We start from the raw sequence: 26,948 nt of genomic DNA on the forward strand, positions 1-26,948 counted from the left end.
TCGACATCGTTTCTCTCAAGTTCAAAGTTTCACAGTTCTCTAGGGCAGGGCCAAAATGCCACCAGTCTCTTTGCTAAAGCATAGGAAGTGTCACCTTTGCTCCAGTTCCCAGTAAGTTCCTCATCACTATCTGAGACCACCTCAGCCTGGACTTCATTGTCCATATCCTTTCAGCATTTTGGTCAAAACCGTTCAACAAGTCTCTCAGAAGTTCCAAACTTTCCCACATCTTCTTGTCTTCTTCTGAGCTCCCCAAATTGTTCCAACATCTGTCTGTTACCCAGTTCCAAACTTGTTTTCACATTTTCTGTATCTTTATAGCAGTTCCCTGCTACCTTGGTACCAGTTAACTATGTTGTTTGTTTTCACACTGCTGTAAGGATGCCACCTGAGAACAGGTAATTTATAAAGGAAAGATATTTAATTGACTCACAATTGCGCTTGTGGGAAGACCTCAGGAAACGTACAGTCGTGGAAATAGAAGGGAAAGCAGGCACCTTCTTTACAAGGCAGCTGGAGAATGAAAAGCCTGTGAAGGAGGAACTGTCAAACACTTATAAAACTATCAGGTCTTGTGAGCGCTCAATCATTATCATGAGAATAGCAGGGGGAAACCTCCTGCGTGATCCAGTCACCTTCCATCTGGTCCATCCCTCAACATGCAGGGATTATGGGGATTATAGTTCAAGATAAGATTTGGGTGGGGACACAGAGCTAAACCATGTCATACCCCAAAGTGGCAAAGGACATAATCATTTGGCTGTTTTTACTATGTTATTAGTATAAAAAAGCTTAAAATGTCAATCAGGGATCTTGAAACTCTGAGAAGGGGAAGACCGAACAAACAAAAACCAATTGCCTTGATATAATCCTGGGTGCTTGGGTTTGAGTTCCGGACTTGAGTTAAAGAAGTCAATTGGAAGAATGGGCTTTTGTCTTTCATCTCTCTGGTCTATGTTCAACTTGTATTAGGTGTTAGAGCGTTAGTGGACATCAGTGCAGTTAAACATTTCAAGCTGGGGTCCGCTTAAAGCTGATGCTATGCCTCTAAATGGTCATTGAAAAGTATGATAATAGGTTGGGCATCATTTAAGTTCACTTAGATGAGTTACCCTACTGAAGGTCACCCTCTAGGATGGTTTGGAATACAGTGCTAGAAGTATAATTCTTTGTTTATTAATGCCACTTAGTAAAAGCTCAGTGAACCCTAGGTAATTTCTCCTAACGAAAGTCCAGAATTCAATTAATTGAATACATGGCTACTTTAATTATTCTGTTATGGCTAATTGATATGCACAGTGATCATGTTTCATAGCTTCTAAATGCCATATTACCTTACAAGTTTATGGTTCAGCCTCCTTTGATATTCCAGTTCTTTTCCTTTGTTTTATGTCAGCATATAATTTTATTAGTTTCGTATATATTGCACCTCATATGTAAGTATTGTCAAGAAATAAGGCTCTTTTTCCTACTCCTTTTTGCTCATCTGCCTGTGTGAATTGTAAAATAGATTTTGCCTACCATAGATTATCCATATCATTGTGAAAGATTAATCTTTCTCAGTTCTCTATATGTATGGTTCAGACTGTTAGAAGATTTAGAATAAATGGATATATAGTTACTGGGATGTCCTGTTTATGTTGTTAGAGAGTTGTTGCCTTTTCTAAATCCTAGTAATCTCTGGCTTCATAGTGTTATCTCATGGAAAGTTGAAGTAGGTACCTGCTTTGTTTTTTACCCTGAGCTATTAAAAATTGAATACTGACATTTCAAGGAACGTTGCCATTTAAAATATACAAGCTTTCCCAAAGCACAGAATCTTGCGTTAACATGCCTTGTACTTGACATACAAAGTAACAGTACATTATCTGTGCTAAGTGATTGTGATGTCATCGAGTTCCCAATGCCATGCACTTGGTGCCACACCTGAGTCCCCCGGAGCAACCAAGGCTAACAGGGCGTAGTAATGTCGAAAAGGTTGTGCTATAAGGATTTTCCCAGGATTATTCATGGGAAGGTAAAGTTCCTAAAAGCGCAGGATGCTATATTCATAATCGCAGTTTTCTCTTGTATGAACTTTATTATATCCTTTGTCATGGAGCACCTTCAAGCCCATTCTGAAAAGAGACAAGTCTTTAAGGAAGTAAACATATGTACTTCACTTTTAATCTAGCTATCAACACCAAAGTTAAGATTTCAAAATGTTTGTGTTGGGCTCCTTGAACTTGATTTCCATATTTTCTTTGTTTTTCTTGCATTATGAGATCTTCTAGTTTTCCATAATGATCCACTTAAGTACATTGTGTCACATTTTCCAGCCTAGTCATGTTCTCCAAAATCTGGCAAGATCTGAAAACTTCTCAATACATATTTCTTCTAGGAATAGCAAATAGGGAAAAATGTTTTATATTATTTTTTCCCAAGATATGATTCTATATCAATAAATAATGTTGTAATCCTCTTTGTTTTTATTTGTTCATTTACAGTGATTCTGTGTTAGGGAGCTCTATAGAGTTTTATTTTCTTGCAGTAGGTTAACTACTTTTTAAAAGTTGAATGTGACTCTCCATCCTCAGCAGCTATTAGCTTAGTTAATGTATTCTAGGCTTATTTAAGTTTCAGGATTCATATCGTGTGACTTTTCCTCCTAGCATCATATTAACTGTTTCAAAGCAATGTGCTATTAAAGTGTTGTGGCCATGTTTCTTACTTTGTTATTCTTCCCAGTGGATCTCAAACTATTGATTCTGTTTGCAGTCCAGGGAAAGATGTGTGCTGCTGGCCTATAATTTGCTGTTGTTGGGTCTTAGGAAATATCCCCCTCTTTGGTCTTTAGTGTACATATCTTAGCTTTGGACATGTTTTAAAATTATTCAAGGATCATATCTTAGAAAAGCGAGTGAGCTTATTTCTGTACATCCGTTATTTAGGTTGTAATCAGCTCTTCAAAATTAAGTTTGTTGATGTATGTAGTGTTCTCAGTAGGCTGAAGTGTTGAATTCTCTTCGTGTTTTCTAAATAGTGATAATGGAATATCCGTTACCATTTCTTTGCATTTTAAAAAATCTCACTGTGTGAACAAAAGGAACATTATTTAGTAAGAGTGTTTTAATAGCCATGGTGGATAATGACATACATTGAATGGGAGAGAAAACCAGGTGCTGATACATTCAGGATTTAGTAAGTAATAGAATTTCCATGTTATATATAACTGTTAAAGTTGTTAAAACAACTTTTTTGAATTGTTAATATAATTATAAATGCCCTACCACGCTACATTTCCATCTCATAATCAAGTGTAACCATATGTAATATTGATGTTTAAAAGATTTTTTTGTGATTACAGAGGTAATAACTTCATTATAGGACATAAAAAACAGTCCAAATAAAAAATATATCCACTACATAGATCATAACTACTATAAGTCATACCATACTTTATACTTTTTTCCCTGTCAATGTAAGCAAGCACTCAGCGTCCTCTGTCCCTCCCTTCTGCTCCTCCCTCCCCCATTTCTCATACAAAATCAGGAACTTAGGGCACATGCTACTTCATGAATTGTGGGGTTTTTTTGCCTAACATTTTGAATTTTTAAAAATTTTCTATTAAAATATCAGCTTTCAAGAACGCTTACTGTTTGATTATATGGCTGTATCAAAATCTTTATAATCAATATCCTGTTGTCAGATTATATCTTATTTACCCAAACCTCTATTGTTCACTCTTAGTTATTGCTTCAAGTAATACTGGTTGCATTTTCTTAGATATAAATTATCTTATTTTTTAATATTTGCTAGGATTGAATGCCTAGAAGTGAAATTGGTCACATAGGAAGATTAATGATAGTAATGATTTATACACACATTCACACATTTATAGTTGTTATTATTATAAATTTTAATATGCTTAATTTATACTCATTTAAAAAATTTATGTAGTTAAATTCATTCTTTCTGGTATACAGTTCTGTGAGTTTTGACAAATGCATATAATTGTATAATCACCATCACAATCAAGAAACATTTATTTCCTCACCTTAAAAAATTTCTTCCTTTTGCACCTTGACTATAAAGTATGTTTGTTTTTAATTTTGAACATATAAAGAAGCAAAAACAAGAAAATAGAAACTGCCCATAGGTCTACCATTCTGCTGTAACCTCTGTTGACATTTTGTAGAATATTCTTCTACAAAAACGAGGTCATATTGCCCTTGGGTTTATATAGTTTTTTTTTTATTTTACATGGTATACTTTGAGTCCATATTTCATTTAGCCATTGGATTGGTTGTTTTTGTTTCTCTGCAGTTCTAAACAACCGTGTAATGAAGTCTAAACAACCCTATAATGAACACCTTTGCATATTGTACTTAAGAAAAGTACTGTAAATAGTGTTTTTAGATCTCAGGGTGTATGTACATTTTAAAGACTTGTTAATTTTATCCGATTGATTTATACAATGGGTGTACCAATTTATACTCTGACCAGCAGTGTATAGGAGAACCTGTTTTCTTATATCCTTGCCAATATTGAGTATTTTTATTTTACATTTTTGTTAATTTGATGGATGAATAATGAAAACCATTTTACCTTACTTTGTATTATCTGATTTGCTGTGGGGTTGGATTTTTTTTCATGTGTTTGTTATTTGTATTTTTTCTGTGTAAATTTCTAGTTTATATTATTTGTGTATATTTCTTTTTTTTTTTTTTTTTTTGGTGGGATGAGGAGTGAGGGATGAGGCTTAGTTTTTCAATTCTCTATGTGTTAGTAAGATGAACTTTCAGTTACATGTTGAAATTTCTTTTCCTCTTTTTGTTACTTGCTTATTCCTTTGATTTTGTAAGGCTTTTGTTTTATGGAGTTTCTTATGGGTCCATTCTCTTCCATTTTCTTTATTTATATTTTGGGTTTTTATGTTGAATTTAGAGAGGTCTTTTCTCTTTAGAGTATGTAGTCATGTATATTACCTTTGAAATTCATTTACTTTTTGTTTCATATTCCTAACAGTCTAATAAAATTTTTACTGTGTTATACCAAGGAGCTATAGATTATATACTTGTATATGGATGTATTTTAATCTAATCTTCACATTGTATTTTTAAAATTTATTCATAGGCTTTCAAGCAGCATGTACTTTTCATTGAAATGTTCTATTGAAACTGTAACAGCATAGTGACATTTAAATGTGTCCCAAGTTAAGCATTTTGTTTTTATTTTCTTCCTCATTCCCTTCTTTGGCTTGCATTTTAAATATTATCCATCAGATTTTTTTGTGTGAAATTAGGAAAAAACAGTACTCATATTGTTAAATAACTGTTTGTTTATTTTTAACATGCTGCAGGATATTGAAGACAAAGTAAGTAGCAAAATAATAACCTGTAAATGGGCAAGTAGTTTGTACTTCACCTAAACTAAGCAGATAGTTGAATAGACAAGTACTTTGATATCTTAGACAAGCAATGCTTAATCACTTATGCAAAAGAATTTTGGTGAAATAACACAAGGATGGGACTGCCTAAATATATACTTGTTAATGGATGCTTGGATGCATACGATTTTTAAAAAGATATATATATGTACACATATGTATATACATGTATGTATACACACACTCTTTATATATATTAAAAGTAATATATGTACTTTGTTAATTATATATAGGCATATGCATATACATATATATACATATATACACATATACATATATATACATATATACACTTATAAGTTGTAGTCAGACATATATTCAGCCTTCATTAAACAAAAAATATGTTGAAAACAAAATCGAACTGAGAGTGATATAGGAAAGTCCCTTTTCTTAAAGACAAAGGCCAATTAAACATAATATTCAAGATACCAACATTAGTTTAAGAAATGCACTTTCGGCTGGGTTCGGTGGCTCATGCCTGTGATTCCAGCACTTAGGGAGGCTGAGGCGGGTGGATCACGAGGTCAGGAGTTTGAGACCAACTTGGTCAAGATGGTCAAACTCCGTCTCTACTAAAAATACAAAAATTACCCAGGTATGGTGGCACATGGCTGTAGTCCCAGCTACTTGGGAGGCTGAGACAGAAGAATCACTTGAATCTGAGAGGTGGAGGTTGCAATGAGCAGAGATCACACCACTGCACGCCAGCCTGGGCAACAGAGCAAGACTATGTCTCAAAAAAAAAAAAAAAGAAAAAAAATTTTTTTTTTTTTTACTTGTTCTGATTTTATTTTTAAAAACTTTGTCAATTGAAAGTGGAATAGCTAAAGCTTTTAAAATTACTTTTAATTATTGTTATTTATTATGATTATTTTGAATTATTGAAATAAACAATTATAGTAGTTTTTGTTTCCACTCTTCCATAACAATTAATTCTTTGCAAAAAGGTAAATAGACCAATATATGTTTTGATTTGCAAGTTTCACTAGGTAATTAAAGGTTCTTAAACACAAGATTTGTGTACAAAATGTTACGTAGGCATTATTTTTTTATTCAAAAAGGTTAAGAGCCATGTATCTTATGCCCAGGATAATATTAAAGTTTTATTGTACAAAATATTAATCCTTGAAATTACTCTTTGTAGGGAAGTTAAGTAAGAGTCTGTTATATGCTGTATTCTGTTTCCAAATACATTTGGACAAAATAGGGCACAGCTGTTATAGTGAAAAGCAATGCATTGTAGACTTATTCTTTGCATTTAAATACAGCAATCATCATCTTAATGTTTTTCTATGGTAGAGACCTAATAGATTACAAAAATCTTCAGATTTGTATTCTTATTTCTAATGCAATTTATTCTTGACTTTTGCTTTGCTGTTGCTGCTTTTTCTTGATATAGTATATTCCTTATTTTCTTTTTTAGGCTAGGCAGCTGGAAGAGAAAGACCGAGTACTCAAGAAGCAGGATGCATTTTACAAAGAACAGCTGGCTAGACTGGAGGAGAGGGTATGACTATTTTTCATTATTGATTCTATTACCACATCTGCCACTTTCTTGTATATTTATTTAAAAATTAATAAAATAGAACTTCAGCTGCTTTTCCTACTTGTCAAGTGGACAGGAAGTGAAGAGGCAAAGCAGATAGTTAGTTTGTCCAGTGTAGGAATGTCATTTTTCCTTTGGGCACTTTGGAATGGTTGCATTGTGTATTCATTGATGTATTTTGTCACTTGGGAACACCACCAGATACTTTCCCTTATATGTTTAGAATCTACGTTGCCTCCAGGTCAGACAGTACACTGCTACTCTTAACTCCCCCAAACACTGACTAAACTTTAATGCACTCTTAAAAATGGTAGTGTTTTAAATGATATGTCTTTTTATCTTTTTTTTTTTTTCCTTTTTGAGAAAGAATCTCATTCTGTCACCCAGACTGGAGTGCAGTGATGTGATCTTGGCTCACTGTAACTCCTACCTACCAGTTTCAAGAGATTCTCATGCCTTAGCTTCCTAAGTAGCTGGGATCACAGGCATACACCACCATGCCTGGCTAATTTTTGTATTTTTTTTAAAGTTAGAATTTCACCATGTTGGCCAGGCTGGTCTCAAACTCCTGGCCTCAAGTGATCTGCCCGCCTCAGCCTCCCAAAGTGGTGGGATTAGAGGCGCAAGCTGCTCCACTTGGCAGGATATATTTTCTTTCTGAAAACTCAGTTTCACTGCATTTGTAGTTAAGAAATGAATGTCTCCTTCAGGGGAGGTGGACAGGAGCTGAATACTAGAAGTTAAAGATGAGTTATTAGAAGGAAAAGAGATAGGGTGTCAGTCGGCATGGGTCTAGAATTTGACAAAGATGGGCAAAAGAAGGCAATGAGTTTAAGAATGGGAGTATGAGCACCTATCAGTGCCCTCTGCAATAAAGTAGATTGGTTATCTAAATTAATTTCATACATACACCATGAGGTTGCAGAGTGAGCTCTCTCTTTTTTTTTTTTTTGAGTGAAACCCTCAAAATTTTATTTGTTGAAAATATGTTATGTGATAAGAAAATAGGAAAAAATGAGAAATAAACTTTTAATCCTTACTCAGTACAGTTATTTATATGTTAAACGTGTTTGCTGTCTCCACGTGTTATTGAGCTGAATACTTCTTGAATGTAGGGAGCATTCTCTTGTTCATTTAGCAGATATTTACTTGAGCACCTAATATATGTTTGGTCCTGGTGTTATGCCAGCAGCTATGTGCTGGTGAAGAAAATGAGGTAAACATCTGTCTTCATGGAGCTTAAATTCAATTTAAAACCAGTATACCTAGTGTATGGCAGATTATGGTGATTTCCGGAGGAATGAAATGGGAAAAGCGAATCCCATGACTGGGGTTTAGTCATGGAGCTGGGTAGAAAGGGAAGATCTCTCTGTTGAGATGATGACATTTGGGAAGAGAGGCCTATGGTAATAGGGAAGCAAGCCACTGGCAAAACTGTGAAGCAGGCATGAACTTGGCATGTTTGGGAAGGCTGGAGGGTTTAGGAGCAGCCCCCTGGCTGCTGTCTTGGGCAAGAGTTGAAGCAACAGAGAATTAGTAAGAAATTATGGAAGTAATTCAGAAAAGGGATGACAGTGGTGTGGGTCTGAGTGCTGGCAGGGGAAGTAATGAAATGTGGTTCAATATTTTAAAGGTAGAGTTGACCAGATTTGCTGATGACTTTGAACATGAGTGAAGAAAGCAAAGACTCAAAGAACCTTTAGCTTTATGGCTTTCATAACTTGAAGGCTTTTTCCACAGGGGAAGATTCTTAAGATACGGATTGGGATGTTGGTGGTAGAGGAAATCAGGAGTTTGATTATGGATATGTTAAGCTTAGGACACTTAAGACATTGAAGTAGAGATGTTGAATAGGCATAAAGTGGAGTGGTTTAGAGAATGACAACAATTTTTCCTGTAAAGGGCCAGATAGTAAATATTTTAGGCTTTGCATGCCACATTTGGTTTCTGTGCAGCTACCCAACTCTGCCTTTGTAATGTGGAATCAGAGAAAGCCAATTTTAAATGAATGAATATGGCTCTGTTCTAATTGCAGGACACTGAAGTATGAAGTTCATATGATTTTCACACATCACAAAATTTTGCTTTAATTTTTTTTTCAACCATTTAAAATTGAAAAACCAAAACCAAGTAATGGGCCTGATTGGGCCCCCTGGTTGTAGTGTGCAGAACTCTGGTTTAGAGCACAAGGCTCTGACGTCAGATGCCTTGGATTCAAATTTCTGACCTGGCATTTCCCTACGGTGTAATGTGGAACATCTCACTTTGCTTCTCAGTTGTTTCAGTTCTTAAGTGATGATATAATAATACTTACCTCACTAATTTGTTAAATGAGCTAATACTCATAAAGCATCTGTAATAGTGTGAAGCACAGAGTAACCACTCACCCACTAGTTGTTTTACTTCTATACTTAGAGATTGTACATGGGTTAGAGTTTGTATTAGTTTGTTTTCACACTGCTATGATGAACTACGTGAGACTGGATAATTTATGACGTGAAGAACTTCAATTGACTCACAGTTCTTCATGGCTGGGGAGGCCTCAGGAAACTTACAATCATGGCGGAAGGTAAAAGGGAAGCAGGCACCTTTTTCATAAGGTGTCAGGACAGAGAGAGGGCATACAGGGGAAACTACTACTTTTAAACCATCAAATCTGAGAACTCTCTCACTATCACAAGAACAGCCTGGGGGGCACTGTACCCGTAATCCAGTTACCTCCTACCAGGTCCCTCCCTCAACATGTGGGTATTACAATTCTAGATGAGATTTGGGTAGGGACACAGAGCCAAACCATATCATAGTTAATAAATGTTAGCTGAATAAATGATTGAAAGTGAAAATTTTTGAGGTGATGTACCTGGCACCTGCTTTTCCCCACCCAGTGACAATTTTCTTTGCCATCAGGTTTTACTGTGTTAGGTATCGTATAAACTTGCCTTTAATTGTTGTCAGGTTCAAGAAAAGGCACTGAAAAATATTCTCCCATTTCTCATAGACTAATTCACTGTTAGACTTTTTGGCATCAAGTAGAACAAGTGGTAGAAGATTAGATAGACACAATATGATAAGATCAAATTATTGTGAGTCGTGTCTTATATAGGCAGAATATATTGTTTTCCTTTTTGAGGATCAGGCTGGGAAGCAGTTACCCTGCAGTTGAAACTGAAATCTGAGAAGCACCAATGAGTTTAAAATGCTAAGGTGGAATGTATACACTACTAGTAGTTAATACTCAATAATGCCACATTAAGTACTATGTGGGAGAAAAAATGTTAACAAGGAGTCAGAAGGCATGCTTTTGTCATCTAGCTGTTTAGCAGTTCACCTAATCTCTTGTGTCTGGTTCTTTATCTGTAAAATCTTCCTTGCTCATCTTCATGGTGACTGGGGGTAGATCAGGTGAATATGTAAAAACCCCTTGAAAACTGGAAAGAGCTTAAAAAATATCAGCTGTTGACATGAAAGACTATCTGCTTACTTTCCATTATGTATAAGATAATGATAATCATAAAATTACTATTATTCAACTGCCTTGTGTCTTTTGCCCATTTCTATACAGTCCTGTTTTTGTTGGTTATTGTCATTCTCAAAGTACCCGAGTTGAATTTTGTCCATTTGGATTTCTTCCAGGAATATGTGAGAGACATTTAGGTCTCTAATGATGGAGCATTTTCTAGGCATAATGCAAAAGATTGTAAAGGGATTTTCTTCTGTATTGTGACAGCAGTGAAAATTACAATGTCTAACTATATCTGTTAGGAATTCTGCGCACACTTTGGTATTAGTGTAAAAATACCGAATCCAATAATTCATATTGTAAGAAATGATTATAATATTAATATAACCTGCAGATCATCTAACTCACTAGAAAATCCATGTTGCCTGTGGTTTAAAAGTCGACATATGCACATATCTTTCCTCTTTTAACCAAATGAAATGATGAAACTATAAAGTAGATACCAGGTGGTGTGTCATTAATGGAGAGGGGTGTGACATCAACGGGTCTTTTATGGAATCATTCTGAGTGAGATTCCCGAGATAACCTTATCATCTGCTCATTAGCTAGATTAACCAACCCAGCAATTGTACACATTATCAATTTTTGATGACTTGAACTATTCATTTATATTGGCTTGATGCAAATTTCTTTTGAAAGTATGAATCAAAGTCCATTAAATGTGAAGTACCTTCAATTTCTGTAATACAGCTTGGTTTGCTTCTTGCATCTATGTCAATAAACTCCTTATTAATTAGATAATTCCCATGTGTGAATGGAACTCCCTCCACCCAGGTATTTATATTGGCCACTCCACCCAGGAGTCTGAGATAATTTTCTTCTTTCACTAACTCATTAGAAGTAATAAGTGTAATTTAAGTGGACATTGATTTCACCCTTTTTAGAACCAGTTTTCAAAAGCAGCGACACTTTGCTGAGACAAGTGTCGCTGCTTTTGAAAACTGGTTCTAAAAAGTCTCATTTTTTCAAAGCCATTTGAAAAGATTTTTTAAGTCCTTATTTTATAGTCAAATGTTGCTGAGTTATCAATGGCATCTCTGTGAATATTAGAGATATCACATTTAGGTGTTTTGCCTAATTGAAAGATACAGAGTTTTAATTCCTAGTTATTGATATAGGAGACATGGATAGTATTAATTCCTGGTTGGTGATTTGATGGGAGGAAGCTGAGAGCAGCTTTCAAAGGGAAGATTCTTAAGTGTTTCCAAGAAGTAGTCTCCAAGTCTCCCAGGGAAATCTGTTTTTTGTTTTCCAAACTTTATTTTTAATTTTTTTTCCCAACTTTATTTTTGTTTGTCGTATAATTGACAAATACATCCATAATGCTTTACACCTCTTTATGATAGCCACGTTTTGTTTATAATACTTGTTATGTATGTATGTATGTATGTATAATACTTGTTATGTATATATTAGTTATGTATGTTTATCTTGTAAACTCCTGAGGACACAGAGCTCATTTCCTTATTTCTGTATTTTCGTTTTTTTTTCTTTTGTTTTTGAGTTTACATATCCAAGTAGCATGTTGAATGAATCCTAGATTTTTTAAGCTTATACTATGAGGTTGTGTTTATGCAATTAGTGTATAGTTTTAAAATACACACAAATGTTTAACATCTTTTTCACAAACCATTTAAATTCATCATTTGATTCCGTGCTGTGAAAGTCAAGTTTAAGTTTGAATACTTCGTTATTGTTTATAGCATCATCATTAACAGTAGCTAATGATAACATTTATTGAGCATTTACATTGTGGTAGGTACTTTGCAGGGATTGTCTCACTTTATACACCAGCAACCTTGTGTGGCTGTGTACCCTATGTTTAGATGAAGGCTTAAAGTAATTCACCCAAGAACATAACAGTCAAAATATGATAGACGTGGCTTTGAGCCAGGTTCCATATTTGAGCATTTAGCTGCTGTGTAGTACTAACTTGAAGATGTTCATTCTGTCTAGTTCTTTGGGTTGTAAGTTAGCTCTTTCCAGCTCCTAATACAACTTTTTAGGTCCTGACATTGTAATTTGATTAATGCTACCTCATAACCTAAAAGAGTTAAGCATTCAAAACTGCATAATTTTCTCCCCGGAATTTGGCATTTACTGGGAAAATCTGACCAAAAGGGAATGAATAAGGTCGTATTACCTAGTGATTACAGCATGATACCCCTAAGAGTTATTTTAATATCTAGTTGTGCTGCTTTCACATTGAAGTAAGAAATCAGTAGTCATTCACGCAGTTTAAAAATTTCTCTTTGAGGTCTTCATTCACTCACTCATTCTTTGATAATATTACTTTCCATATTTTCATCTCTTTCCATCTTCTGGAAACAAAGCAAACTTTGTTTTACTTTTGATAAAGTGTTTTGATAGTTTTTCATCAGAGTCCGGATCGTTGTGTGTTCTTCAGGAAAACGTGTGTTTTCCAGGAGTCTGTTGGTCCTGTGGGAGGGAAGCGAGGGGAATGACTGTGGTTATCGTGTCGTGGAGGGTAGAACCCGCGGTCTCCCAGGCGTCTTCCAGGAGGAAGGGCCTTGTCTCCTCAGGACATGTTGAAGACTCGTGCTCTTTGATAATGTGCCTTGCACGTATAGCTTCTCAATTGTGAATTTGAATTGATTTGCTCTGTGGAATCCACTTTGCTCTTGGCTTTCCTAAGAATGATGGGCTTTGACTGCATGAAGGGAGATGTAAAAGGCCTGGTGGCTTGAGGAGCTGAGGGAGGTCAGAAAGCTTAGGTAGCTGTAATACAATGTTGAGTAACCCAGTGATGTGGCATGCATTTGTTCTTTGACAACTCCTCCCTACACCTCCCCTCACTGCATTTATAATTTATTTGCATACTTAAATATGAAGATATATTTGTAAGAGTGGCCACTTAAAATACTGTTCTATGTGCTGTATGTAAAACATGGAAGACTTATTAGGCTGGTTTTCCATGGCACATAGTAGATGCCTCCTTGTTTATAAACCTATTACCTATTATTTATCATATGCCGACTATATTGAGTATCTGCGAAGTGTATAACATCCTTCAAAATTCTTTCCCACTTCAGGGTCTTTGCCTTTGTTGTTTCCTGGGATACTCTTTTCCACCTTTGAATAGCTGTCCCTGACTGCCTTACAAATTTTAAAGCTTTCCTAATGACTCTCGGAAACTAGACTTCTGAACCCTGTCCATAACTGTCATATCAACCTATTTATTTCTTTGAAAGCACTCTTCCAGATCTATAACTAATTTCCTCATTATTTGTTAACTTGTTCATGACTGCCTTCCCAGTCATCCAGTAGAAGTCCCACGAAGACAGAAACTTTGTCTCAGACACCTCTGAATCCCTTACCTGGTGAATAATAAATGCCAGTGTGGCATGGATTGCTTTCAGTTTTCAGACACCTCCGATTTCAGCATACACACTGCAGGAAATCCGTAGAATTAAGAGGGGGAGAGAATTGTATAAGCTGGGCAAAAGAGAATAATTCAAAGAGAATGGTGAAAAATAAATTGCCACTAAGAAGAAAAGTATATTACTAGTTTGTCACCTGTGGAGAGAGTTGCTAATTAAATTCTAAGGTCATGCTTACATGAAATGAGCAATGTTTAAAAGTCTGTCACTTATGGCAGATGCCATGTCTTTTATTGCATCATAAAGTGTTGGGCTCATCTGTATGATTAATCGGCTTTTGATTGGGTGACTTCTTTGTCAATTAGTACCTTTGCTTCTGTGCTCCTCTGTATGAAGCTTGGGGAAAAATAATGTCAATAATGATAATAATGAGGAATGACAACAGAACAGGTGATTGTCATCACAGTGTACTTCGTATGGGAAGAAATTGTTATCTATTTTTACTACGAGATGAAGTCTGTCATTGTAAACTTTCAGTCAGTGAAGCTGGATCAGCCTTTTCAAGGGATTATTAATACAGGATGGATTCACAATTAGACTACTGACATCTGAGACACTAAAATATAAACAATCCTTTTTTGAAGATGGGCTGGTAAGAAACTTGGTTTATGGGTTTAAGAAACCGTTTGCTATTCCCCCACCCCACCCCGCCCCACACACACACATGAAACAACTTGCTTTCTAAATAGTTACCAATGATTTTAGGCCATGTGCCTAACTCATTTTGGCCATGCAATGTGATGGAGTAAATTTAACACGATAGTTAAAAATGTAACTTCCTGGTAGATGCACCTGCATAGGTTATACTAGTTTGTACTTGTCAACATAGAGAGAGATACTGTTCCTTTGACACTGGGAAATTTTGTACTGGCTTCCTCATTCATGTGGAGATCATGGCAGGTTCTCTGTGGTTTCTGTAGTTACCGAGAGTTGCAGAAACAGAGATGAGGTTTTGTAGTCCACAGGTTTGGATATTGAAGTTAATAGAAGCCAATATCCCTTTTAATTATAATGTCATAAGCAACAGAGGTTTTAGTAAAGTTGCTTGGATTGTGTACATTGAGTTACTCTCAGTTTTTTTTTAATCATTAACGAGTAATGGTAGTTTAAGTAAATGCTCTTAGATGTTAATAGGTAGAAAAATTAATAAGACCCAGTATCACCATATCTTTTGCTAACATAATTGACACATCTATAACTTAGGTGCAAAGATGGAACCATTTTACCCTCTTTACCTGCTTTCCTAAAGGAAGTTTATTATTGCAGATCTTCCAAAAGTAGCAAGCAAGATTTTTTTTTTCTCCTAGTTTGTTCTCTGGGGTCAAAAAATCAATACAATGTAGTAGATATGGGGATCTTATCCTTGATTCATTATTCAACAAATCCTCGAAATGCATTGGCTTTTCTGTTAACCTCTCTGAAATTTCGAATGGGAAATGTGGTTTAGGTAACCTTGAACTGCTTTTTAAATCTGGCTTTAGGGATATGAGACTTATTTTTTTTTCCTAGGGTGAGCTGTTAAAAGTGCATCCAGGTAAAATGATCCCCTTAACTGGAGTCAGTTTTTCTATGTCTAACTTTAGGGGGAAAGATTTGCAAATCATGGGATCAGCACTTAGTTTGGGGCTCTATTTACCATGTAGGCTGTCAAGAAGTATTAACCTTAAGGTAAGATGAGAACACGGAGTACAAAGCTGTGAGTTGATGGCACACAGTACAGCGGTATTAAATAGCATTATCCATCCTGCTTGCTACAGTAAATAGGATTTCACTATTATGATGTGTCAGGGCTTTCAGTGAAATCAAATTTACAAGACACTAAACTGCCGTCCTCTCTGCTGAGCAGCTTTATTCTGGGATCTTGCTTTCATATTAATCCTGTTGGTAGGAAATACTTGTACCAATTGTGCATGGAAATTATAATTTAATGATCTCTTCCTTTTCTTTATTCAGAGCTTAGAATGGACTACTGTGCTTTGCAGTGATAGCCCCAGGGCTCTGAGAAAGAGATAATATACAGTTCAGCTTTAAAGCCCAGTATTGCTTTTTTGTGAGTGCCTGTAATGATCATAAGTGCTGAGATGCCAACAATATGGGTTGCATACTTTCTCAACTCTTCACATTTCCTTTACCTTTTGAAAGACTACACAATAAAATAATTAGATTCTGTTTACCTTGATGGTTTTAAAAAATGATATGCCACTTGAATGTGTAAAGACAAGGTAAGAAATAAAGCATTGTGGAGTCCAGGGAAAATTAATTCCACTTTTAAAGATTCTGTACATTTTGGGAAGGCTCAGCAGGTTGTTTTATATGAAAAACAATTATTTACTCACTTTACTTTCTCTGAGCTCCCTTCTTGCTATTGTTAAGAATATTACAGCCAGGAAATCATTATGTTTCCTGTGTATAAGATTGAAATTGGCTAAATCCTTTGAATTTTTTTCACATCCAATTTCAAAGTTAGTGATTGTTTTGCTTCTTGACATCTTGTTTATTTATAAATTTCAAATGTACTTCATGTAGGCAGACCAGCCAATGTGTGTTTCCTTATTTTACTGACTGAAAAATTAAAATACACGAATATTAAAATTTTTAAAGGAAATTGCAAGGCTTGTGTTAGAAAGTGCTCTTCAATCACAGATTTATGCTCAGACCATGAGACAGCTGTGCCTCTGTAAGGCATTACGTTTCAACAGATTAGCTTCAGTTTAAAAGCTATATTTGGTCATTAAAACGTTTGCAAATAATATTAGCTCATAACATCATCAAATAAGAAGTGCCCACATCTGAATTTGGCATATAAAGCAGGTTTGCACAGTAAGGTCGGCATTTAATGAAGGGAACCCAAATCCAATTTGTCCATGTAGACTAAGGTAGGATTTTAACTTTGGTCATTCTTATCAGAATTTGGGGGGCCAGAGGGAGTCCTTGGTATTCACCACTCACTCAAAAACACATTTATTAATCTCCTACAGTGAGCCATGCTCTATTCAAAGATATAATGATGAATACAAATGGCACAAAAGCCCATTGGTGTCTGGCACAGAGCTTTCAGTTGACACAGTGGCGCAATGGACCCATGGAGGCTGTGTGTTTTGTGAAGAACACTACCTTTTTACTACCTTTGTCTCTTCAAGGTCTAAAGATCATGGGATTTGGAGGGAAAGTTAGGTTGGAGAGATCCATCAGGTTGAATTCTCAGATGAAGACCCCAGTACCTTGGTTGTCTCAAGTAGTTCTGTCTGAAAATAAACATTAAACAGGTAAGTTCCTTTGAAGACCAGAACTCATTCCCCTCTGATCACTGTGATAGTGCCTAGCACATAATAAACCTTGGATAAATGTTTTAAAATTAATGTGTTTGTCCAGGAATGGGGTGGGTTCCATGGCCAAATAATTTTGAGGAATGTCAGGTTTCACTAAGCTGAACAGATTCCTTTTCTACAGGCCTTCTCAGAAGTTATGGACACTTAGAGCCTCCAGGATGAGGGTGTTGCATGCTGTGTTTCAGCATTATACCCAAACCATGGGCTCTTTCTTCTGAGATACGTCCGTGAATTTATCCCAGTATATCACCCGAGATTTCTGTGCCCTGAATAATGCTAGTACCTACATTTTTTTAGTCCTTTGTAGCTTGCATCCTAGGATGTAAAGGTGGATTAGCCATAGAATTTCACTGATGGAATTCCTAATCTGAGGGCTTCTGAGGACCTGAAAGCACCCTGGGATTTCTGCCCTTTGCACCATGTTCCAAAAGCATAGGCAGATGAGAAGAGCCTATCTCAGGGTCCGAAAGGTGCTCTGGCATGGGGTGTTCTTTCTCACTCTGAATTATCTTCCTGATCCTTACCCTCTCCAAGAGTCTTTGAGAAAACTGTAGCCCATAGTAGGCATCTCATTTTTGTATTTAGGTGTCCATTGATTCAAGCTTGCATTATTCTAATCTCCTCAGAATTGGGTGCAATGGGTAGTGGGGTTTCTCCTAGATTTTGCTATGTCAAGATTCAGCATCATGCCCATTAACTCAAGAGTTGTACATCCTTACCCAAAGTACCAGGCACAGGTTTCAGCAGAATGCCACCAATGGAAGGTCTGAACCAGAATATTCTTTCCTTTTATGAAATGAAGTAGGAAGGTAATTAACTTGGATAAATTACCCCTGTGGATCTTTACAAATCTTCCCACAAGTGTTGCCAAGATATGGTGCTGGAGGAGCCAGTGAAAGAGATATCAACATCTTCTGTTCTGTTAGAGCCTCAAGATTTCTCTGATCCTCTAGAAATAATTTATAGGACTTGCTATTATTTTATGAGGAAGCAGTAAGGTTTGCTTTGTATCAGGAGAGTAAGTTTGATGATGGTCAGTAATCACATGCTCTGTAATTTAATTTTTCTTAAGAAAACATTTAGAACTGGAGTCAGAGAGAATGGCACGGTCACCACACTGTCCCCTTGTGACTTCTAGTGTTTGCATAAGCTATGTAAGAGCAGGGGCCTTGCTGTTCCTGGCTGCATCCCTAGTACCTAGACCAGTGCTTGGCACTTAGCAAGTGCTTGTTAATTGTCGAATGAATGAATGAATGAAGGCATTTTCAACAAGTCAAAAAGGGCCATGTAACTTAGAGATGCATCTTCCAGGTTGCTTAGTGGGCAGCTCGTCTCAAGTTAGACCTTATTCTGCAGGTTTTCTGAGATTTAGGTGAGCGTCCTTTTGCTCCAGTAATACTAACTTCTTCTATGAATGCACCAACATATCTTATGTAACATTAAACATCAGTGTAATTACTACTTCTCAAGCAAACTTTTGAATAAGTCAAATTATTGGCCAAGTGATGTTCTTATCCATTAGTTTTACATGACTGGGGAGAGAGTGAACAATGATATCAATTTTATCCACAATCCTTAACCTAAATAGAATGCCCAACTTCATATATTATCCCAAAACCTGGTTTGAGTGACACAGTGTCCCTGGGTACTGTGCATTGTGTACATCCTTGTTCCAAGATAGTTGGCAAAGAAATTTTTTTTTTTTTTTTGAGATGGAGTCTTGCTCTGTCGCCCAGGCTGGAGTGCAGTGCCATGATCTCGGCTCACTGCAACCTCCGCCTCCTAGGTTCAAGCGATTCTCCTGCCTCAGCCTCCCAAGTAGCTGGGACTACAGGTGCGTACCACCATGCCTGGCTAATTTTTTGTATTTTTAGTAGAGATGGGGTTTCAGCATGTTAGCCAGGATGGTCTCAATCTCTTGACTTTGTGATCTGCCCGCCTTGGCCTCCCAGAGTACTAGGATTACAGGTTTGAGCCACTGCACCCGGCTGCAAAGAAATATTAATATCAGCGTCAATACCATCAATGTCATCTTTAAATCATCCACCATCAGCACATGCCTATTGTCCCAGCTTTCAGGAGGCTGAGGCAGGAGAATCTCTTGAATCCAGGAGGCAGAGGTTGCAGTGAGCTGAGATCCTACCACTGCACTCCAACCTGGATGACAGAGCGAGACTCCATCTCAAAAAAAAAAAAAAAAAAAAAATTTCACCATCTATTGAGGGATTATTATAAGCCAGACAGTGCTTAAAACGAGTTAACATAATACAGTATTCTATCCCTAGAACAAACCATTAGGGGAAGGTATTTCTCTCTTCCCCATGCAGCCAATTGATTTGTTGAGGCTCAGAGACATTGAGTAACATGACCTGGGGTTGCTAGCTGGGGCACCCAGGCCTCTGTCTTCCTCCTCACCAACAGCCTCTCCTTCTGTGTGACCAGTGCTAGACTATTAAATTTTCACAAGGCCTTTGGTCTCAGGTTTATCATGTGGTTCCATTCCCCTTCTCATCCTCCCACTCTTTATTTTTATTTATTTATTTTTTGAGACAGAGTCTTACTCTGTCACCCAGGCTGGAGTGCAGTGGTATGATCTCAGCTCACTGCAACCTCCACCTCCCGAGTTCAGGATTCTCCCGCCTCAGCCTCCCGAGTAGCTGGGATTACAAGTGTGCACCACCATGACTGACTAATTTGTAGAGATGGGGTTTCACCGTGTTGGCCAGGCTGGTGTCGAACTGACCTTAAGTGATCTACCTGCCTCTGCTTCCCAAAGTGCTGCTTCTGGCCCTCCCCCTCTTTAAAAAGATTTTTGGTGGAGGTGGGCGTGACATTTTTTGTTTAGAACTGCTAGAGTCAAGTAACAGATTCTCAACTAAGTTTCCCTCAGCAACATTTGTACTTGGCTTTCTTCCACAATCGCAGCACCCATTGTTTTATTTAATAGTGAGTCTTGACAGTAAAGGGAAGCTGAACCAGCTTTATTATAGGGCATGATTAGATACAGTTAATTAATATGGCTATACTATATAGGCTAAATTGTTAGGAGAGTTGCCGAAAGTAAGGAAATTGTACAGGTTCTGTGAATTGAGCCTTACTCCTCTGAGGTGATGGCAGAGAAAAACAGCTGGCCCTATATTGTGGGGAAATATAACCAGAAATTGAAGTTATAAGCCAAGCTAAATCAGCCCAGGTAAAGGTGATGCCACTTTCTGTGATGGCAACTAGTAGCTCTTAAGTAGCCTTGAACCATGGTGTCCACAGCAGCCCAGCACACTTCGCCTGCTATGTGGATTGTACCTGTGGAATCCTGGGCATAGCTTCCTGCAAATTTAGGTTTAGTCACAAGAACTCTCAATTCTAAGACCGAGTGTGCTCTTGTTTCAACTTCCCCAGGCTCTGCCTCAAAATTGACATTAGTAATTAATAAATTTCAGTGCATGCCCCCCTCAATGAACTATCCTAACGCCAGCCCTGCTGTTGACCCTCCTTGATGGCAGATTGTTGTCCATGTCCTGCCTCAGCATACCTTCCCAGAAAGTCTCCATGCTTGCTTTCTCTCTGCAGATTGCTCTGCCCCATGTTGGATATCTTCTTAGTTTTATTTCTTTTCCCAACTCTATTTTTGTTTTTTTGTATAACTGACAGATATGTTCATAATGTTTTATACCTCTCTTTTTATGATAGCCATGTTTTGTTTATAATATTTGTGAATAGTTGTAGATGATGAGGGGATGTTGAGCACCTACTGTGTGCGCAGGTATTATGCATAGTAGGTACCTGTGACACACGAAGTAACTGAAGCAGACACAGTTTACCTCTAACATCTCCTCACTCCTCCTTGCTTGTTACCTCTTCATATTAGAATTTCTAGAACTTAATCATAATGTAGTTTTCACCTTGGCTAGATGGACCATCTGTGATTGATGTGGACAGCGAAAATAGAGGTGAGAGCAGAACGGCAAAGGCTGAGGGGTTATCTCCTCGGGCAAGCAATCCATGTGTTGAGAAGATTTGTCTGCTTATCTGTTTATCCTAATTATCATTAACATGAAACTGTAACTAGAACTACAATGAGCACTTCTGTAGTTCAAGAAAAAGAACACGCCAGGCGCGGTGGCTCAAGCCTGTAATCCCAGCACTTTGGGAGGCCGAGGCGGGTGGATCACGAGGTCAAGAGATCGAGACCAGCCTGGTCAACATGGTGAAACCCCGTCTCTACTAAAAATACAAAAAATTAGCTGGGCATGGGGGCGTGTGCCTGTAATCCCAGCTACTCAGGAGGCTGAGGCAGGAAAATTGCCTGAGCCCAGGAGGCGGAGGTTGCGGTGAGCCGAGATTGCGCCATTGCACTCCAGCCTGGGTTAACAAGAGCGAAACTCCGTCTCAAAAAAAAAAAAAAAGAAAAGAAAAAGAACACATAATAAATTATGAACTGTCTGTTCTCTCATGGTGTAGTTGCTCTAAATTGTGGAAATTTGGCAGACGTCCCTAGAACTATTTGTTAAAATTCAATAGTATGTAATTAAAGACAGAGACTGCCATTTCGCTGTTGGGTACATTAAAAAATTACATTATATATCATTTGGATTTGACCCCGAACTCACTTCCCAAAAGATTAATGTCAGAAAGACAGAAGTATATTTTAGTCTAAATAGAGGTTCAAGTTATATAAAGTAACTAAATTTATGGAAATATCAGTTAACTCTAGCTATTTAAGAGTAGTTATGCAAAAGATAGTTTAAAAGAATGTTACTCTAGAAATGGCCAAATGGAAGCAGTGATTATCATGAAATTCTGTGCTTCAAGCCTTGCCAGACAGTAAAACAAGACTGACGATGTTTTAAGCCTCTATCATTAAAACTAATATTGATACAACAACTTGGATAATATGTTAATGAAATGGAATGTTTTACAGACACACAGAAGTATACTGCTCCTTGAAACTTTAGCATTCATCTAGTATAAAATTAAACTTTTTTTCAAGCAAGGAAACAGAAACCTAGAGGCTTGAAAATTGGTTTTATGTAGTTGGCAAAGGAAATGGTGGCAGTGTTTACCTAGTTATGATTATCTCATCAATAAGTTCTAGGCAAGTGTGTGGGTGTTTGTGTCTTTAGGTTCCTACAATTGATTTGTGTTGGGGTGGCCCTCTCAAATATAGACAAGTGGATATGGATTCATATATTAGACCTTCTGCTTATTGGCTGTTTATTCTTAGATACATCTTGTAACCTGTCTGACCCTCAGATTCCTCATCTGTAAAGTGGTCTTCATATCATACTTCCTTGGGGCTGTGGAGATTAAATAAAATAGTATGTCAATTTATATATACATACTAAATTAGGATTACTATCAGTTATCAGCACCAGTCTCTAGGAGGGTGATAATTATACAGCTGTTTGAGGTAGCTTGTTGTGGGGAGAAAGCCCTAGAATAGAGAAGAGGGATTGAATCTGGAAACACAGATTGAATTCTATTTTAAGTACAGATCCTTCCTTCCTTCCTTCCTTCCTTCCTTCCCTCCCTCCTTCCTTCCTTCCTTCCTTCCTTCCCTCCCTCCCTCCCTCCCTCCTTCCTTCCTTCCTTCCTCCCTTCCTTCCTTCCTTCCTTCCTTCCTTCTTTCCTTCCTTCCTTCCTTCCTTCCTTCCCTCCCTCCCTCCCTCCCTCCCTCCTTCCTTCCTTCCTTCCTTCTTCCCTCCCTCCCTCCCTTCCTTCTTCCTTTCCTTTCCTTCCTTTTTCCTTCCTTCCTTCCTTCCTCTTTCTCTCTTTCTCTCTTTTTTCTTTCTTCCTTTCTTCTGTCTTGTCTTGTCTTGTCTTGTCCTGTCCTGTCCTGTCTCCTGTCTCCTGTCCTGTCTCCTGTCCTGTCTTGCACTGTTGTCCAGACTGGAATACAGTGGTGTAATCTTAGTTCACCACAACCTCTGTCTTCCGGGCTTAAGCAGTCTGCCCACCTTGGCCTCCCAAAAGTGCTGGGATTACTGGCATGAGTCCCTGTGCCCAGCCATTATTTTGTTATATTGAAATGTTATATTCAATTTTGCCAGAAGGAAGGGAATTATTGGCTCAACTATAAAACTTTAAAAAATATAGATATAATAATTTCTTAAAATCTACAATTAAGCTTACATAATCTTTCAGGGTTTTCAGATTTCTTTCATGTATGTTATTTTATTTGATAAAATGGGATTTCTCAGCCAGGTAAGGTGACTCATGCCTATAATCCCAGCACTTTGGGAACCCGAGGCAGGAGGCTCGCTGAGCCCAGGAGTTCGAGATTAACCTGGACAACAAAACAAGATCTTGTCTCTATAAAAAATTTAAAAATTAGCCAAATATGGTGGTATGCACTTGTGGTCCCAGCTACTCAGGAAACTGAGGTGGGAGGATCAGCTGAGCCTAGAAGGTCAAGGCTGCAGTGAGCCATTATATGTCACTACACTCCAGCTTGGGCAACAGAGCGAGATCCTGACTCCAAAGTAAGTCATGGGGGGTGGTGGGAGGACCAGATTTGTCTTGTGTGTGTGTGTGTGTGTGTGCGTGCGTGTATGTGTGTGTGTGTGTGTGTGTGTGTGTGTGTGTATGTGCATATATATGTATATATGTGTTTATATATATGTGTGTGTGTATATATATATATATATATATATATATATATGTTTACCTTCAAATTTGGCAGATTTTATGTATCAGAGATGGAAGTCTGGTAATTTAGTGAACATAAACTTAGGTCTTTCTGTCATCTTTTGAGCAGAGGCTGGTTTGAATCTGTATCCATCTAGTTGAATCAGCCTGGCTAATAAGTGGGAAATTTTTTTAAAAGTAAACAGCCGGTTGAGCTTTTACTTCTGCATATTCAAGCCTATGATGTGTAGCATCCTATGGTATTGTAACATTGCAGCCTAGCTCCTCCAGACCAGGGAAGTAGGCACACAGAGAAGAAGAAACCAGCCTCGAAAGGTTGTGGTTGTGGCATTTGGGGAGGGCAACGTGAAGGAGGTACCTGGGGCATGGGGACCTTGGGCTGTAGGAGACCTTAGCATCGGAAGAAATGCCACACAAGTGCCGTCTAGTAATATGCTGTGAGCATGTCTCCTGGAATTTTTAGTTTTGCGTTTGAATGTTCCATCAGAAGTATCTCATTTAAGATATCAAGGAGGATTTGCTTTTTTGTTATGAATTTTGAGTCAGTTTTTTTTTTTTTTTAGTATCATGTAAGTAGAGTGAGTTATATTTTTCATCTTATCCATTAAGATGAAATGGATAACAAGAGTAAGCAAACACAAAAGCTTAGGTGAGGATGGGTCGCCAGGCTGTGGTGGCAAGAACAGGGAGCTGGGGCAGTTACTCCCAGATAGCCATTGAGCTTTGTGGGACAACATTCATGATTATTAATAGTCCTGGTTAAAAGATATTTCCTTGAAAAACAAGGCTTTTACTTTGGATTCTATTCCTGAGAGGCAGAAAACAATTCTGGGGTTTTGGCTTTGGCAAAATGACATTGAGATGTTGATATCAATATTGTAAATTTCATTTCTAAAGAAAAATGTATTGGGTCAGACTTAATTCTGTCACATCTCATCATTTTATGCAAATTATTCAAGAGTCTGTTAAAAGTACTCGCCAAAGAGCAAAATCACCTTTTCGTTATAAAACTAGAGGTCTCAGCATATTATTGGCCAGCTCAGAAAACCCTCACAGAAGGCTGTTACCTTTTTTAAGAATGTAATTTTTATGACTGAATTACTCAGAAGGCATTGAATTTAGAGAATGCTTAATCTTGTTAAAATTTTAACTTCATTAAAATTAAATGATGAAAAACTCTAGTTTTTAAGTCATCAAGCAGTAACTTTTCAAAAAGATCTATCTGTATAAACATCTAATAATTTTTTCTCTTGTCATTAAATTCCTTTTTTTATTTTCCTCCCACAACTTCCTGTTGGCACTGCTGCTTCTACCTAAAATGCAAAAAGTAACGAATATTGGTTAGGTCTCTTAAATTATTTTTTATATTTGTGGATCTTATTTGTATTTTTAATCCCTTCAGTCAAAGTGTATTATGTTCATGACTGAAGTATGCAGTTGTTACAGTATAAAATTATGGGCATTATAAGGATTAAACCCAGCTTGTCAGCTGTGGGTGAATGTCTTTTTTATTTGAATTTGCTACAATGCAAAGATAAAGGCATAACAACTGTTTTAAATTGTTTTTCTTTCTCGTTTTCTCTCTGGTACAAAATATGGTAAAAATACCTGCTAACTTGCCACTGTGAACACCCACTCTGCAGTTAAGACATTTCCCATAGCCTATTTTATATAACGTACTTTCTGAATCCCCTCATTATCCAGAAAAAAATCGTTTTTCTTTTCAGAAAGTTTTCTCTCTTAAAGTTTATCCGCATAGCAAAACAGGGTATTGGTATAAGTCTTTCTGCCCTATGCTTCTCATCCTTCATTTTCTCTAAAATTAGTAATAGCAATAAAATACTGTATGTACATGGCACATATTTTAAGTAACCTGGAATATTGACTTCCATGTATTTCTATTATTCTATTAGGAATTTTCTTTATCTGTGAACTTTCTAAGGAGAGAGAAGCGTTTGCTGCTTTCAGTCGACAATCAGCAACTGAAAAAAAAATTCTAAACCATAATTTCTCAGAAACCTACCTCTGTAAATTCTGTAAGTTTTGTTGAATTCAGGAATAACTATTCCCCAATTTCTTAGTTTCATCTGTAGTTTAGAATACTTTCAAATAATTTTTTTGGACTTTTATAAAGTTTTAAAATATTAAAATATTATTAAAGTTATATTAAATTAATATTTTTAAACATTAAAATATTAAAGTAATACCTTTAAAGCTTTAAAAGGTATTACTTTAATAATATTTTAATGTAATTGAATACCCGTTTCTAACAGTTTGGAACTTTTGCCAAATGTCTTTTTATTTTTTTGTGTTATTTTTGCATTATTAGCTGTTCATTTCGTAAATGCTTATTCAGAATCTACTATGTGGCAAGCTCCATTTTAGGTTCTAGGGATGTAGCAGAGAGCAAAGCAAATAAAAATTCCTCTTGTTCCGTAGAGCTGACAATTCATTAATACGAGATAGGCGATAACGGATATATTTTATGTCAAGTGGTGATGGGTTCTATGAAGAAAAATGACTCAATAAGAGGAGGGAAAATGATGGTATGTGTATGGTGGGTGGGGGTAGGAGATGCTGTTTTGGATAGGAAGGCCTCCAATTAGACGCTACGTGAGCAGGGACCCGAGAAAGCCTCGTGTATTATCTACCTGGGGGAGAAGCCTGCTGGCAGGTCCTGTAGAACACTCGTTACCTACATCTCTTGCATTGGCTCCATGTTATTTATTACTCTAGCGTATTCTTCACTGTCTTTTCAGAAAGTGCCAGGTTTGCTGTTTGAGCACAGCATCTGTCTTGCCAAGCCTGGCAGACAGTGCCTATTTTGGTCTGTACTTTGTTAGCAGATCAGTTCTACATTGACTTCAAATGACACTCTGGTTTCAAGAGTGACTCTAATTCTTTTTCTCCTACAGGAATAGTAAATAAGCCCTATGAATCTGGTCAGCAGGTACTGAAGTATTTTTAAAATTCCTTATCCAGTGAAAATGCACCTATGATGCTCTCTGTGACTTTACTCTCCTTTCCCCACGCCTCTTCCAAACCCACGTCAACACTAACAATCCTACCGAGCTATTCA

The 26,948-nt window shown here is 37.1% G+C and overlaps 1 protein-coding gene across 2 annotated transcripts in view; it reads left to right on the forward strand.

Annotated features, from left to right (window-relative positions):
* Positions 1-26,948, forward strand: part of CHCHD3 (coiled-coil-helix-coiled-coil-helix domain containing 3) — a 293,060-nt gene that overhangs the window by 183,482 nt on the left and 82,630 nt on the right. The window contains exons 5-6 of one of the 2 annotated variants that reach the window (XM_010342955.3): positions 5,342-5,356; positions 6,852-6,935. In XM_010342955.3, coding sequence (XP_010341257.1) covers positions 5,342-5,356; positions 6,852-6,935 — 99 coding nt within the window. The remainder of the gene's footprint in view (positions 1-5,341; positions 5,357-6,851; positions 6,936-26,948) is intronic. The other variant, XM_039472913.2, reaches the window with a different exon arrangement.

This window comes from Saimiri boliviensis, chromosome 10 (assembly GCF_048565385.1).
Source record: "Saimiri boliviensis isolate mSaiBol1 chromosome 10, mSaiBol1.pri, whole genome shotgun sequence".
NCBI classification, from domain to species: Eukaryota; Metazoa; Chordata; class Mammalia; order Primates; family Cebidae; genus Saimiri; species Saimiri boliviensis.